This window comes from Lontra canadensis, unplaced genomic scaffold (assembly GCF_010015895.1).
Source record: "Lontra canadensis isolate GAN:19392208 unplaced genomic scaffold, GSC_riverotter_1.0 scaffold25, whole genome shotgun sequence".
NCBI classification, from domain to species: Eukaryota; Metazoa; Chordata; class Mammalia; order Carnivora; family Mustelidae; genus Lontra; species Lontra canadensis.
The window spans coordinates 7,828,854-7,843,151 of record NW_022631019.1 but is presented as its reverse complement, the minus strand read 5'-3'; the positions used below and the strand labels follow the sequence as shown (position 1 = coordinate 7,843,151).

Sequence of the window (14,298 nt, the reverse complement as noted above, 5' to 3'; positions counted from 1 at the left end):
TATGATGGATGCGCCCTACCCCGGGTCCCTGATATATACACTGTTCAGTTTGCTTCCTAAATAGGTACCTTGGCCAGTCCCGCTAACTGGTATGATGCCTTGTGTGCAAATTCGAGAAAGGGGCCCCTTCCTCAAGATACATGACTGCCATCTGCTGGATTGTTGTAAATTCAAATCTACAGTGTCTTGGGTGTGGTCGGCCCCCTAGAATTGTGCAGTAGATAACCTGGGCACCAGCAAATTTTGGCCATGCCTGATCCCCTGCCCTCCTTGTCCCAAGGTGATCTGGCGGTAGGACATCCCACAATGTCATTGTGTCTGAAGTAGTCACTCTTTTGGTCCCCTGCAGGAGACAGAAGGCCATGCAGGTAGATGCCACAGTGTTCACCTGTATCAGCATGCTGGCCCGGGCGATGGGGCCAGGCATCCAACAGGATATCAAGGAGCTGCTGGAGCCCATGCTGGCAGTGGGACTGAGGTGGGTGTCAGCAACCTGAGCTTCTCCCGTCTTGGGTAGTACGAGCCTTGACCCATGGCATATGGGACAGCGTTGATAGAGCGGAGCGTGGGTGTTTGCTCATTAAATTGGACAGGCAGGAGAGCTCATACTAAACACAGGCTCGTTTCAAACCCTGGTTCCGTCTCTAGTTAGCTGTGTGATTCTCACCAATTACTTAACTTCTCTGAGCCTCCGTTTTCTCGCCTGAAAAGTGGGCATAATAGCAGCTCCTCTTGTCCAAGGTTGTCACATGGGTTAAGTGAAAGAGTCATGTACCAGGCACTCTGGCCGCTGGGCCTTGCGCAGAAGACGGGCTCAGCTGATGTTTGCAGCTGTCCATAGCGTCGTTGGGAAACTGCCTGGTTTTTCTCACTTTAGTTCTCTTTATCTGTAAAATAAGGATGATGCTCCCCATTTGCTTCCCAGATTGTTTATTGAGACTTGGTCTTCAGCAGTGGCTAAATTACATTAAGCAAGTTCTGGCAAAGACCAGAAATTCGTAGATTGTTTTGAAATCTCTGACACGGCCGAGAGAGTTCAAGACATCTCTTCTATTGTATAGTATTCTTTCTACTTTAAAGACCAAGCAGTGGTGCCCCCAATCCCCTTGCTGGATAAGAGGGGCTGTTTCTTCTCAAGAACAGACAAATGTCCTGTCCAGTGCCATAAGTGCCTGGTTTCCTTCCCCTCAGCCCTGCCCTCACTGCTGTGCTGTATGACCTGAGCCGACAGATTCCACAGCTGAAGAAGGACATCCAGGATGGGCTCCTGAAGATGCTGTCCCTGGTCCTGATGCACAAACCCCTCCGGCACCCAGGCATGCCCAAAGGCCTGGCCCATCAGCTGGCTTCCCCTGGCCTCACAGCCCTGCCTGAGGCCAGTGATGTGGGCGGCATTACTCTGGCTCTGCGTACTCTTGGCAGCTTCGAGTTCGAAGGTAAGAAATTGCAGCCACTTTACCAAGACGGTGAGTGTTGCTGGGAACCCCAAGAAAAGAAGGAGGGCGCCTAGAAGTCCTGGATCTTACTGGGATCCAGGAGACCGGTCAGCTGACCTTGTAGCAGCTCAGCCTCCTGGGCTCTTTGCGCATGCTGTAAATTCCTGCTCTCTGTCTCTCTGTCCCATCCTGAGTTTGGGGGCAGATGGTGCTCAGGGAAATTATGCATTGATCCAAGGAATTAATGCTTCAGAGATGAGAAAGTCAGAGATGGAGCTCCCCATCCCCTCCACATCCATGAAGCTGAGATGGTATTTAATGCTTTAAAATGTTTAAGCCGGGAGGCTTTTAAGAATTTCCATTCCTATGGCAGTATGATTTTCAAGAGTGCTGTACTGTGGAGTTCTAAGCTGCAGATAAACGCATATCAATGCCCTAGGGAGATCTATTTCAGGAGAGAAAAACGAATACTTTTGAAATTTAAAAGCATGTAGGTGGCAATGATCAAGACTGCAGGGGAACAAGCAAGTACAAAAGCCTAAACATGCCGTCTGAATGCTTATAGCCTTCTGTGGTTTCCCTCTTGTAGCCCCTCCACTTGCACTGACCAACACCCAGGATAATGTATTTGTAATGAATAGAAAGTAGCTCTATTTAAACCCAGCCTACGCCAGACTGTCTTTTGGTATTCAGATCTGGGAACTAAAATAGACAAGGTAAATTTGACCAAGGATTGTTTTACTCTCTGGGAATATAAAGGTCTGGGTCAGAATAAAACAAAATAATTCATTCTTTGAAGGAAATAAAAGATTAGGATGGGGGTGTGTGGCTGGAATGCCTTTTTTCTGTCTCCCCACTCCTCTGCCTCCCTTCTGCCTCTCTGCCAATCGGAAACCCATTTGTTAACCTTTTTTAAGAGAAGCGTTCTGGGTCAATATCTTGTTGCAAATTGAATTCGTAGCCATGAAATGAAAAACGCAGCTAGCTAGTTGTGCGCGTGCCGTCTAGAGTGGCAGTGTTTATTTTGTTTTCTTTCTGCCTTTGTATCCAGGCCACTCTCTGACCCAGTTCGTCCGCCACTGTGCGGATCATTTCCTAAACAGCGAGCACAAGGAGATCCGCATGGAAGCTGCCCGCACCTGCTCCCGCCTGCTCACACCCTCCGTCCACCTCATCAGCGGCCACGCTCATGTGGTCAGCCAGACCGCAGTGCAAGTGGTGGCAGACGTGCTCAGCAAACTGCTCGTGGTTGGGATAACAGATCCTGGTACGGCTGATGAGACAGGAGCAGTCTAGGGGAGTTTACGCGCCCGGGGCAGTTGGGATTAGCCAGTTGCATTGCATGGCCTCTCTAGAGACTTTTGGCCTTAGCCCGCTGATGTCTCCGCCGAAGTGCTGGGCTTGGCTACTCCAGCCTACTGGTGTAAAAGCATCTGTCTTTAATTTCTGTTGCCGTTGTTTCTGTGAGTACAGAAAAGATTGGACAGGTGAGATGAGAGAAAGATACATGGTACCCTCTCACTAAGCTGGAGGTAGTGGGGACGGAATCTGGGAAATGACAAGAGGGGTGATGGCATTGAAGAGGCGTTCAAAGGCATAATTGCCCTTGCAGACCCTGACATCCGCTACTGTGTCTTGGCATCCCTGGATGAGCGCTTCGATGCCCACCTGGCCCAGGCAGAGAATTTGCAGGCCCTGTTTGTGGCCCTGAACGACCAGGTGTTTGAGATCCGAGAGCTGGCCATCTGCACCGTGGGGCGGCTCAGTAGCATGAACCCGGCCTTCGTCATGCCTTTCCTGCGCAAGATGCTCATCCAGGTAATGGTGACGGTGGAACCTAGAGGCGATGGCCAAGGGACTGTCACTGTGAGAGTGGTTGGGGGAAAGAGACGAGGACCAGGAAGGGAGAGAAAGGTCGAGATACCCGGTAAAAGCCACCTTTGGCTCCAAGAGTGCTTGTTTTCGCAGCTTCACAGTTGCAGTTCCAGTGCCGGTCACCTCGCCAGCCTCTCGGCAGTGTAACTCCAGGGGCCCTCCTATCCCAGCTAACCTCTTCTGCAGCTCTTCTCTTGTTCCTGGCAAGTCACCAGAGATGGCACTCCTTGGCCCTCTCCACTCAGCCCGCAGATGGTGTCTCGTTTTCGCAGCACCCGACCGTCCTTCCGCTCTCCTGCTCTTGCTGATGCCAGGTCTGGCACAGAGGCCAAGGATGAGAACGGTTCCAACATTGCTTCTCATGGTCATTGCCCAGTCTGTGATCCCTGGTGTTTGTTCTTAAATAATATCAGATGCCAAGCTAAGCCACCTAGAAGGCCAGAACCAAACGTAGCTTCAGATTGGCCTTGTGGCTTGATCTACTAGGACTTTTTTTTTTTTTTAAGTAGGTCCCGTGCCGAACGTGGGGCTCAAACTCACAACCCCAAGTCAAGAGTTGCATGCTTTACGGGCTGAGCCAGCCAGGCTCCCCAGGATTTTCCATTCCTGCTAACACCTGGTTCCCCAGTTTTTGTCTCCACCTACACACATAAATGGCCTCCTAGCGAGTGGTGTGTGGTCCAGTCCTTTCTGCCTCGAGTTCTTTCCACCCACCTCTTCTGGGTCTCAGTGTGCCTCACCCAGTCCTTTCCTGTCCCCCGACTCCACCCCGTCCCTCCCTCTTTATCTGCTTCTTGACCCACCCACAGAAAGCATAAACACAGATGAATCATTAACATACGTAACTTTCATCCTAGAGAAATGTGGTGTATTCACAATCATACCTAAAGTGACTATAAGTTATGTCATCAGTCAACGAATTAGAGGATTGTATTACGTTGGTGCTTCTGTTTGTAGCCTGGTGGTTTATTTCTTCAACTGCTGGCCTGTGTTAGGAGCGCCCGTCCTTTGAAGTCTTTTTTAAAATCCCTAAGGTTTTGGGAAGGAAAACAAATCATTGTTGAGCCTGCCAACCCAAATCCTGCTTAAAGAAGCCTGATATAGAAACATTTCCTAATGATCAGTGTGTTCATTCAGTCAATAGATATTTTGGATATCTTCCACCTTCCAGGTCCTGCTGGGTGCTGGAAACATTAGTGAACAAGCCAGGCATTGCCTGTGTCCTCTAGAAGGTTACAAAAAGCCGCCGGGCTATCAGGCCATCTCAGTTTTCCTGATACTGGAGAATGTGACGCACTGTTGAATGAACTTACCATGTACTGAGCTTACCCCTTGAAACCCCCAAATTTTTAATTTTTCTTTTTTTAAAATTTTTATTTATTTATTTTTTAATTTTTTATAAACATATAATGTATTATTAGCCCCAGGGGTACAGGTCTGTGAATCACCAGGTTTACACACTTCACAGCACTCACCATAGCACATACCCTCCCCAGTGTCCATAACCCCACCACCCTCTCCCTACCCCCCTCCCCCCGGCCACCCTCAGTTTATTTTGTGACATTAAGAGTCTCTTACGGTTTGTCTTCCTCCCGATCTCATCTTGTTTCATTTGTTCTTTTCCTACCCCCCAAACCCCCCCACGTTGCATCTCCACTTCCTCATATCAGGGAGATCATATGATAGTTGTCTTTCTCCGATTGACTTATTTTGCTAAGCATAATACCCTCTAGTTCCATCCACGTCATCGTAAATGGCAGGATTTCATCTCTTTTGATGGCTGCATAGTATTCCATTGTGTATATATACCACATTTTTATCTATTCATCTGTTGATGAACATCTAGGTTCTTTCCATAGTTTGCCTATTGTGGACATTGCTGCTATAAACATTCGGGTGCACGTGCCCCTTTGGATCACTACGTTTGTATCTTTAGGGTAAATACCCAGTAGTGCAATTGCTGGGTTGTACGGTAGCTCTATTTTCAAGTTTTTGAGGAACCTCCACGCTGTTTTCCAGAGTGGTTGCACCAGCTTGCATTCCCACCAACAGTGTAGGAGGGTTCCCCTTTCTCCGCATCCTCGCCAGCATGTGTCATTTCCTGACGTGTTAATTTTAGCCATTCTGACTGGTGTGAGGTGATAACTCATTGTGGTTTTGATTTGTATTTCCCTGATGCCGAGTGATGTGGAGCATTTTTTCATGTGTCTGTTGACCATCTGGATGTCTTCTTTGCAGAAATGTCTGTTCATGTCCTGTGCCCATTTCTTGATTAGACTATTTGTTCTTTGGGTGTTGAGTTTGCTAAGTTCTTTATAATAGATTTTGGATACTAGCCCTTTATCTGATATGTCGTTTGCAAATATCTTCTCCCATTCTGTCAGTTGTCTTTTGGTTTTGTTGACTGTTTCCTTTGCTGTGCAAAAGCTTTTGATCTTGATGAAGTCCCAATAGTTCATTTTTGCCCTTGCTCCCCTTGCCTTTGGCGATGTTCCTAGGAAGAAGTTGCTGTGGCTGAGGTCAAAGAGGTTGCTGCCTGTGTTCTCCTCAAGGATTTTGATGGATTCCTTTCTCACATTGAGGACCTTCATCCATTTTGAGTCTATTTTTGTGTGTGGTGTAAGGAAAGAACCAGTTTCATTTTCTGCATGTGGCTATCCAATTTTCCCAACACCATTTGTTGAAGAGACTGTCTTTTTTCCAATGAACATTCTTTCCTGCTTTGTCAAAGATTTGTTGACCATAGAGTCAAGGGTCTATTTCTGGGCTCTCTATTCTGTTCCATTGATCTATGTGTCTGTTTTTGTGCCAGTACCATACTGTCTTGATGATGACAGCTTTCTAATAGAGCTTGAAGTCCAGAATTGTGATGCTACCAACTTTGGGTTTCTTTTTCAATATTCCTTTGGCTATTCGAGGTCTTTTCTGGTTCCATATAAATTTTAGGACTATTTGTTCCATTTCTTTGAAAAAAAAAATGGATGGTATTTTGATAGGGATTGCATTAAATGTGTAGATTGCTTTGGGTAGCATAGACATTTGCATAATATTTGTTCTTCCAATCCATGAGCATGGAACATTTTTCCATTTCTTTGTGTCTGCCTGAATTTCTTTCACGAGTACTTTATAGTTTTCTGAGTGTAGATTCTTTGCCTCTTTGGTTAGGTTTATTGCTAGGTATCTTATGGTTTTGGGTGCATAATTTTTCTTGTTTTCAAGTGTGGATACAGACCTTCACAAGTTGAATCGCACATTTGCGCGCTTTGGTATGGGACATTTCCTCATGCCTCTTTTCCTCATGCCCCTCGATCATCAGAGGGGGCTCTGGGGTATCGTTGTCAGGGCACAGGCATGCTTGCTGGCTCTGGAAGTGAATTCGGGGATCTTTGATTTGGCCCTTGATGCTCCGGAGATTGGCGCTCTCCTCGCGGGCATCTGTTTCCTCCCTGCCAGCCATCTCCTGGCTCCTGTGGGTCTGTTCTCAGCAGCCCCTCTGTCCCCTCTCACTGCTGTCTGCTATGATGGGGGAAAACAGGCTGCTGGGGGGAATCCAGAAAGTCAGAATTATTAAATCAATAACCTAAGACAAAACATATTATTAAGTTATAAACTCTTCCTCTGGGTAGCTGAGTTAACATGCACTTTTCTCACGGTTCAGAGATTTCCTTCCGGCAACTTCAGCTAGCCAGAAGTCTCTCTTTATTAAGTTGTTTATATCTGTGTCACAGTGAGTAGAACGTGCTGGTTTACTGGTGTTTTAAGGATGTCAGAACAAACTTGTTATTTCTGTTCATCAAGGCCCAAGGGGATTCTGTTGGTATAATCCCTCACTGTTTGGGTTTATCTAGACGTCCCTGAAACCGCTACTGAGTATTAATATTTCTTTCAATAGCAGAGCTGTTCTGACTGTTTTCTGATTCTTTGTCATTATTTATAGGCCCCCTTAGTGATTTGCTGTCCAGACAAAGATTGTTTTTGAAGAGAACCCTTCCCTTGTTCCTCATTTCTGCAGACCCCGGCTCTCGCTGTCCCTGTTGGTGTTCCCAGCCCCTTGGGCCTGTGCCCTACTGTTAAAGCTGTGCTCGGGGACGGCTGGGGGACCATGGGGGCTGGGGCTGATTTCCAACAGTCTTTCTTCCCACCACTGCTGTGTCATCGACAGTTAGCCTTTGTGGAGGATCCAGCAGCCCCTTGATCTGTAGTGCAATTCTGGTTCCTTCCTCTGGTTCCCTGCCACGTTTCCCCTTCGATACACTGTTCCTCTCTAGAACTTTCTCTACCATGCCACCCCTTTCTTTCCTGCAGATTCTGACAGAGCTGGAGCACAGTGGTATTGGAAGAATCAAAGAGCAGAGTGCCCGCATGCTGGGGCACCTGGTCTCCAATGCCCCCCGGCTCATCCGCCCCTACATGGAGCCCATTCTGAAGGTAAGTCATAGCAGCTAGAGAAGCTGGCACTTTCTCTGTGAGTCATCTTATGTCCGCTCCTTTGAGACAATGGGAGTGTTTTAGTAGATAGTTTCTTCGGCCCCAGGCTCAGGGTCAAGGGCCACATCAAGCATTCTTAGTGAAAGAACAGCGAAAATCTCACCAGTTGCAGGAAAGGGCTCTCCCTATAAGAGATAAGATACAGGGATTGGAGCACATCATCAAATGTGCTTGGAAAGGAGAAGTAGGTAGAGAGTGGCATAAAATAGGTACTTCAAAGTGAAAAAAAAAAATTAGCTTTAAAATTCGAATATGTTAGAAGCTTTTGAAATCTTTCAAAACTTATGTGAGTCTGGCAGATGATCAGGTACTGTGTGAGAAGGCATAGGAAATGTGTTTTTCTCAAGGCGTTTCTCAGCTTTCTCATACATCTAACTAGGCTCAGTATGGAGAAAAGTTTTAGAATCCACATTCTGGAGAAATCCTGGATTCATAAAGCCTAGAAGTAATTTATCTAGGATTGAAATGGTCTATCGGGTGATTTTTACTCACGTGAAAGAAAGGTTTCTAGTAGATTCTGTCCTGCATTCGTTTTTATCATCCCTTCTTTTCATAGGCTTTAATTTTGAAACTGAAAGATCCGGACCCTGATCCAAACCCAGGTGTGATCAACAATGTCTTGGCTACGATAGGAGAATTGGCTCAGGTAAGGGGACAGCTGCTTTCTCCGTAGGATGGAAAGAATACTGTTAGCCTCTGAGGAAATCAAAATACTTTGTAATGCCATAATCTCTAATCTTACCTGCCACCCTCTTTTTCATTTTATAGGTTAGTGGCCTAGAAATGAGGAAGTGGGTGGACGAACTCTTCATTACCATCATGGACATGCTACAGGACTCCTCTCTGTTGGCCAAAAGGCAGGTGTGTACTGCTTCTTTCGGACTGGACAGAACAAGCCCCTGGGAGGCCAGGGCCCTTGCCTTTCTCCGTCACTTAGTGCCCCAGCCAGTGCCTGAGCCAAAGCTCGGCGCACAGTAAGTACTCGGAAGTATCTGTTGAAGAAAATGAAGAAAGATCTGGAGCCAGAATTAGCTGCCATCCTGACCTGGAGTCGTTTTCAGTAATCCTCAGGGCTGGCCAGTGGCCTTTCCTCTAGGTAAAAGAAAATCCAGGTCATCTGTCAGAGCCCCAGCCCCAAGAGGGAAAGAGAAAGCCTGGGCCTGTGGCTATGGAGGCAAGTAGAGCTTCAGCACACCCTTCCCCAGCCCCGGCTTCATTTAGTTTGGTCACCGAGGTCAGTAGATGACTAGACCAAAATTAAGAACAATCTTAATTTCCTTTTAAATTGATTTCTCCCGTTAATCACTCAGGATGTGGAAGGACTGTGTATTTCCATTGAGAATGGTGGGGCTCTTTTATCTCTTTATCTAGTGATGGTTATGTTGGTTTGTGGCCTTGTCTTTACGCCCCGACTCTCAAGGATTTCTGTTCATGGTTAGTGCCTGTCCTGGAAACGTCTTTTCTTGCAAAAGCCTCTAACACTTCATTGCATCATTTTTTTTTTTTTTTAAGAATTTATTTATTTATTTGTCAGAGAGAGCATACAAGCAGAGGGAGCAGCAGGCAGAGGGAGAAGCAGGCTCCTTACTGAGTAGGGAGTCGGATGCGGGACTCAATCCCAGGATTCTGGGACCATGACCTGAACGGAAGGCAGACGCTTAACTGACTGAGCCACCTAGGCATCCTACTTCATTGTGTCATTGACAGAGAGTACAAACCATGCTTTCTCTTCTCTCTCACTGGCTCAACAAACCGTTGTTCTGTTGCTTGTCCAGGTGGCCCTGTGGACCCTGGGACAGTTGGTGGCCAGCACTGGCTATGTGGTGGAGCCCTACAGGAAATACCCCACTTTGCTTGAGGTCCTGCTGAATTTTCTGAAGACTGAGCAGAACCAGGGGACACGGAGAGAGGTAGGGACCATGGCAAACTTGGTTCTTTAAAGACTTTGCTGGAAGAATGGAGAGATTGTGGCATTAATGTGCTCTGACGGAGTGTTGATGAGGTGTCCTGCCCTCTGTTTTGTTCTTCTAGCTGGTCATTCAGATGTGAACTGGGTGTCATGGGACATGAGAGGAGGAGTAGTCATGAAACCAACACCAGACATTGTGATGAATGTTTTCTTTTTCCCCTCCCCTTTCTCACCTAGGCTATCCGTGTGTTAGGGCTTTTGGGGGCCCTGGATCCCTACAAGCACAAAGTAAACATTGGCATGATTGACCAGTCCCGCGATGCTTCTGCTGTCAGCCTGTCTGAATCCAAGTCAAGTCAGGATTCCTGTAAGTGGAGGGGAACTGTGAAAGACTCGCCAAGTTCCTGCCTCACAAAGTCCTTGCTGGCTGTGCTTAGAGAAAGAGCCTTGGGCTGGATAACAAATTAGAGCATATTGGCCCACTTCATGACTTTTGAATGGAAAATCAAGTTTTTTCTTGAATCACAACAGGGATGCTGCTTCCTAGTGTGTCCAGAGTCCTTCCATCTGTCCACATTCTTTGTCAAGGGTCGACAGGCCAAGTCTATACCCACTTTTTGGTGCTGATGAGAGAGATGTGAATTATCACCCCATCCCCTCTGTTCATCTCTCATTCTTTGTTAGACTTCTTTGATTTTTCTATTCTCATGGCACCCAGGGAGGAAGAGGGCAGAATTTATTCTCCTTGTTTTAATTGGTAGGGAAACCTGAGGCCAGGCTTAGGGGCACAGAGAAAGTGGTAACAATCTGAATCCAGGGCTCTTTTTTTTCACCAGCTGGTCTGGCCTTGGAGCCCCTTAGCTTTTTGACAAGTACCCTGAGCGATTGGGTAGGGTATGGGGCTACGGCAGATTTTTCTAGACTTAACCTGTTGTTCATCAGGCAGGCTTATTTCCGGAAGAGTAAAAGTTCAACAGTGGCTCTTCCAACCTTTCCAGCAAAATGTTGTTTTCCCAAAGTATTTTGTTTCTACAAGACCAGTGCTCTAACCCCTGAGCCTTTTAAAAATAATTTGTTTCTGAACTCCATGGATGGAATCCTGTTGTTTCCAGTTCTTCTGTAGAGCAGAAAAGCATAGCTCTGACGTTACCCTCCAGACCCGGGGCCGTCAGGAACAGAGTCTCAGCCCAGTCCCTGCACATTTCGTCCTTGCTCCCCGGCGCCCGTCCAGTCTCGGCTGGTCTAGTGCTTGGCCTCGTCAGTGAAACGTCTACCCTCCCCTCACCCAGTCTTTGCCATCCTTGCTGTTCAGGTCAGCTGGCATTTGCCGCTCCCTCATCCGAAGTCCCTGGGGGCACCAAGCAGCTGCTGAACAGATGTTAGCCTAATTTGATTCCCTTTACTTTCATTTGGGAGAGTAATTATTTTTATTGATGGTTTTAACTACAAAGTTGTCAACTGTAATGATAAGCGAAGTTGAACTGAGCAATTTAAAGAAAACCCATCATGTACTGTTCCAGGTTTTTGTGGTCAGGGTAATAGAACAGCCAGAGGCTCTCGCATTCTTCACGGTGACAGCCTGTTCGTGGGTTCATCATCTGTCCTGTGTCCCCGAGAATGCTGAATGACGGCCTAGCTGCTTCTTGTTAGCCAGGTTCTCCTCCGAGTCAGTCATGGCACATATAGCTCGTGATCGTTGCCATGGTTTTGTCCTAGCCGACTACAGCACCAGCGAGATGCTGGTCAACATGGGCAACCTGCCGCTGGATGAGTTCTACCCCGCCGTGTCCATGGTGGCGCTGATGCGGATCTTCCGAGACCAGTCCCTGTCGCACCATCACACCATGGTCGTCCAGGCCATCACCTTCATCTTCAAGTCCCTGGGCCTCAAGTGTGTACAGTTCCTGCCACAGGTCATGCCCACATTCCTCAATGTCATTCGGGTCTGCGACGGGGCCATCCGGGAGGTGAGTAGGTCAAACCCCACCCCTGCTCCTGAGCCCCACTTCCTACGGATGCTCCCTGTTGACTGTTGGGCCGCATACCTCCCCGCCCCCTAACTCCTAACCTTTGAGGGTACAGGTTCAGTTTCCTGGGTTATCGCCTCAGAAGGGCTAAATGAGTTGGGGGGGTGTGTGGGGGTGGGTGGGGGGTGTACCTAGATTTCAGGGCACTTGTCCAGTAGAACGTCCCACTGGGTGAACTTGTTGCTTCCTCATGATTGGATTGAAATCTTGTCGGATCCCTCGTTTTAGCGAGACTATTACAGAGGTGACATTGCATACCTCTTACCAGATCTCGTAACGTCAGCTTCTCCCGTTAGTGCTGATCCTGAGTTTGAGCACTTGGTGAAATCGGTCTCTGTCAGAGCTCTCCATTATAAGTTGCCTTTTTCTTGAGTCATTAAGTAATCCGGGGCTGATACTTGGAGCCTGGGACTGTCCTGTTCCCTGTCTTTGACCCAGTGACCGAGCAGCTGCGGATGATCCTTGCCTGAATCTGTTGTCACACTGGTTACAAAGTAAGGACTTTCTAGCCTGTTTTTTCCCTTTTGCTCTCTTTTCTTTCTCTAAACTACACGACTTGCAGAGCGGCGCTGGGATGATTTTACCCGTCCCACTACTGGCAGCAAACCTGCTCAATAAAGCTCAAGGGGGCTTTTTTAAAAAACTTGATTCCTTATTAGAGACCGAGAGAAAGCATGTGTATGGATGAGCAGGGGAAGGGGCAGAGAGACAGGGAGAGAGAGAATCTCAAGCAGACCCTGCAGCGCTGGGAGCCCTGACACGGGGCTGGATCTCAGGACTCTGCCGTCAGGAACTGAGCTGAAATCAAGAGTTGGACGTTCAACCGACTGAGCCACCCAGGTGCCCCTTGAATTAACTTTTAAGATCAGATTTTCCTCTGTGATTATATATTCAATTTGTTGTACGTTTAGAGGAAATAGTATCTTTTTAGAAAGTATATTTTCTAACTTTGTGCCTGGAGTACGGAAGTAGTTTTATGTACACAACCTCATCGAGTTTTTACTAATTCTAATAATTTAACTAAATTTTCCTAGCTTTTCAGTGTAGATAATCATATAGTCTACAAGAAGAGAAAGGCAGTTCTTGTTTTTTGTTTTAATCTTTAAACCAGTTACTACTTTTCCTCATTTTCATTTCCTCAACCCTCACTACAATGTGGGTTAGACTCTGTGAACCTGGAAATCTTTAATCTTGTTTCTCATTTCAGTGGGACTACTGTTAAGATTTCCACACTAAGTATAATGTTTGCTATAGGTTTTTGACAGGTAGCTTTTTAAGGGCTATAAATGTTCCCTTATGGTCTTAGTTTGCTAGAATTTTTATCATGTATTGCATTTATCATGAACAGGTATTGGATTTATCAAATGCCTTCGATTTGTTTCGTGTGGCGATCATACAGTTTTTTCTCTTTCAGTGTGTTAATATGTTGAATTACATTGATACATGTCCTAATGTTGAAATATTTTTGAATTTTTTTTAAGATTTTATTTATTTATTTGACAGACAGAGATCACAAGTAGGCAGAGAGGCAGGCAGAGAGAGAGAGGAGGAAGCAGGCTCCCTGCTGTGCAGAGAGCCCGATGCGGGGCTCGACCCCAGGACCCTCGGATCATGACCTGAACCGAAGGCAGAGGCTTTAACCCACTGAGCCGCCTAGGCGCCCCTTGAATTATTGTTTTAAAACCATCTTGGTTATGATGTATTTTTTGATACATTGACTTAATATCTAATACTTAATATCAGTTTTTTACATCTACATTCTTGAGTGGAATTGGCCTGTGATCATTATTTATTTATTTATTTTTTAGTACAGGTTCAAAGATCTGTTTTGTTTTTCTGTTTCTTCTTAAAACAGTTTTGGTCACATTTTTTTAAGAAATTATTCATTTTTTAGAAAAGATTTTATTTCTTTATTTGAGAGAGAGAGAGTGAGCAAGCATGAGCAGGGGCAGAGGGAGAGGGAGAAGCAGTCTCCGCACCAAGCAGGGAGCCTGACATGGGGCTCGATCCCATGATGCTGGGATCACGGATCATGACCTGAGCCGAAGTCAGACACTTAACCAACTGAGCCACCTGGGCGTCCCTAAGAAGTTATTCATTTTATTTACTTTGTGCCTATAGATTTGCCTTTTGAGGACATTTTCATAGAATTGGAACCATATGTGGGTTTTTTTTGTGTCTAGCTTCTTTCACTTAACACTCTTGGGGTTCATCATGGATCAGTAGTTCATCCCTTCTTCATAGCTGAATAATAATTTAGTGCCGTTATCGCTCAGAGATAAGTGTTTTTCATGTTTCCCATGATTTCTTTTGTCACCACTGAGTTATTCAGAAGTGGATATTTTAATCTGCAGATTTACAGGGTTTTAAATTTCTTTTTTGGATATCTGTTTCTAACTTAATTGCTTGGGGTTTACGATTACTTGGTGTTTGCTGAAACTGCCTTCATTGAATGCTTGATCCGTTTGGATGTTTCCTCTGTGCTGGGGAATACTGGGTGTTTGTTGATGTTATGCGCAAAGTTCCACGTATGTCATTAGATTTGAACTTATTACTTCCCGTG

At 46.2% G+C, this 14,298-nt stretch overlaps 1 protein-coding gene across 2 annotated transcripts in view; it reads left to right on the top strand.

Moving 5' to 3' along the window:
- The window catches only part of MTOR (mechanistic target of rapamycin kinase), a 125,840-nt gene that overhangs the window by 20,283 nt on the left and 91,259 nt on the right, over nt 1-14,298 (top strand). For both annotated transcript variants that reach the window (XM_032863392.1, XM_032863393.1), the window contains exons 10-19: nt 350-478; nt 1,192-1,436; nt 2,488-2,703; nt 3,049-3,254; nt 7,617-7,739; nt 8,356-8,445; nt 8,568-8,660; nt 9,575-9,709; nt 9,946-10,075; nt 11,425-11,675. In XM_032863392.1, the coding sequence (XP_032719283.1) occupies nt 350-478; nt 1,192-1,436; nt 2,488-2,703; nt 3,049-3,254; nt 7,617-7,739; nt 8,356-8,445; nt 8,568-8,660; nt 9,575-9,709; nt 9,946-10,075; nt 11,425-11,675 (1,618 nt within the window). The remainder of the gene's footprint in view (nt 1-349; nt 479-1,191; nt 1,437-2,487; nt 2,704-3,048; nt 3,255-7,616; nt 7,740-8,355; nt 8,446-8,567; nt 8,661-9,574; nt 9,710-9,945; nt 10,076-11,424; nt 11,676-14,298) is intronic.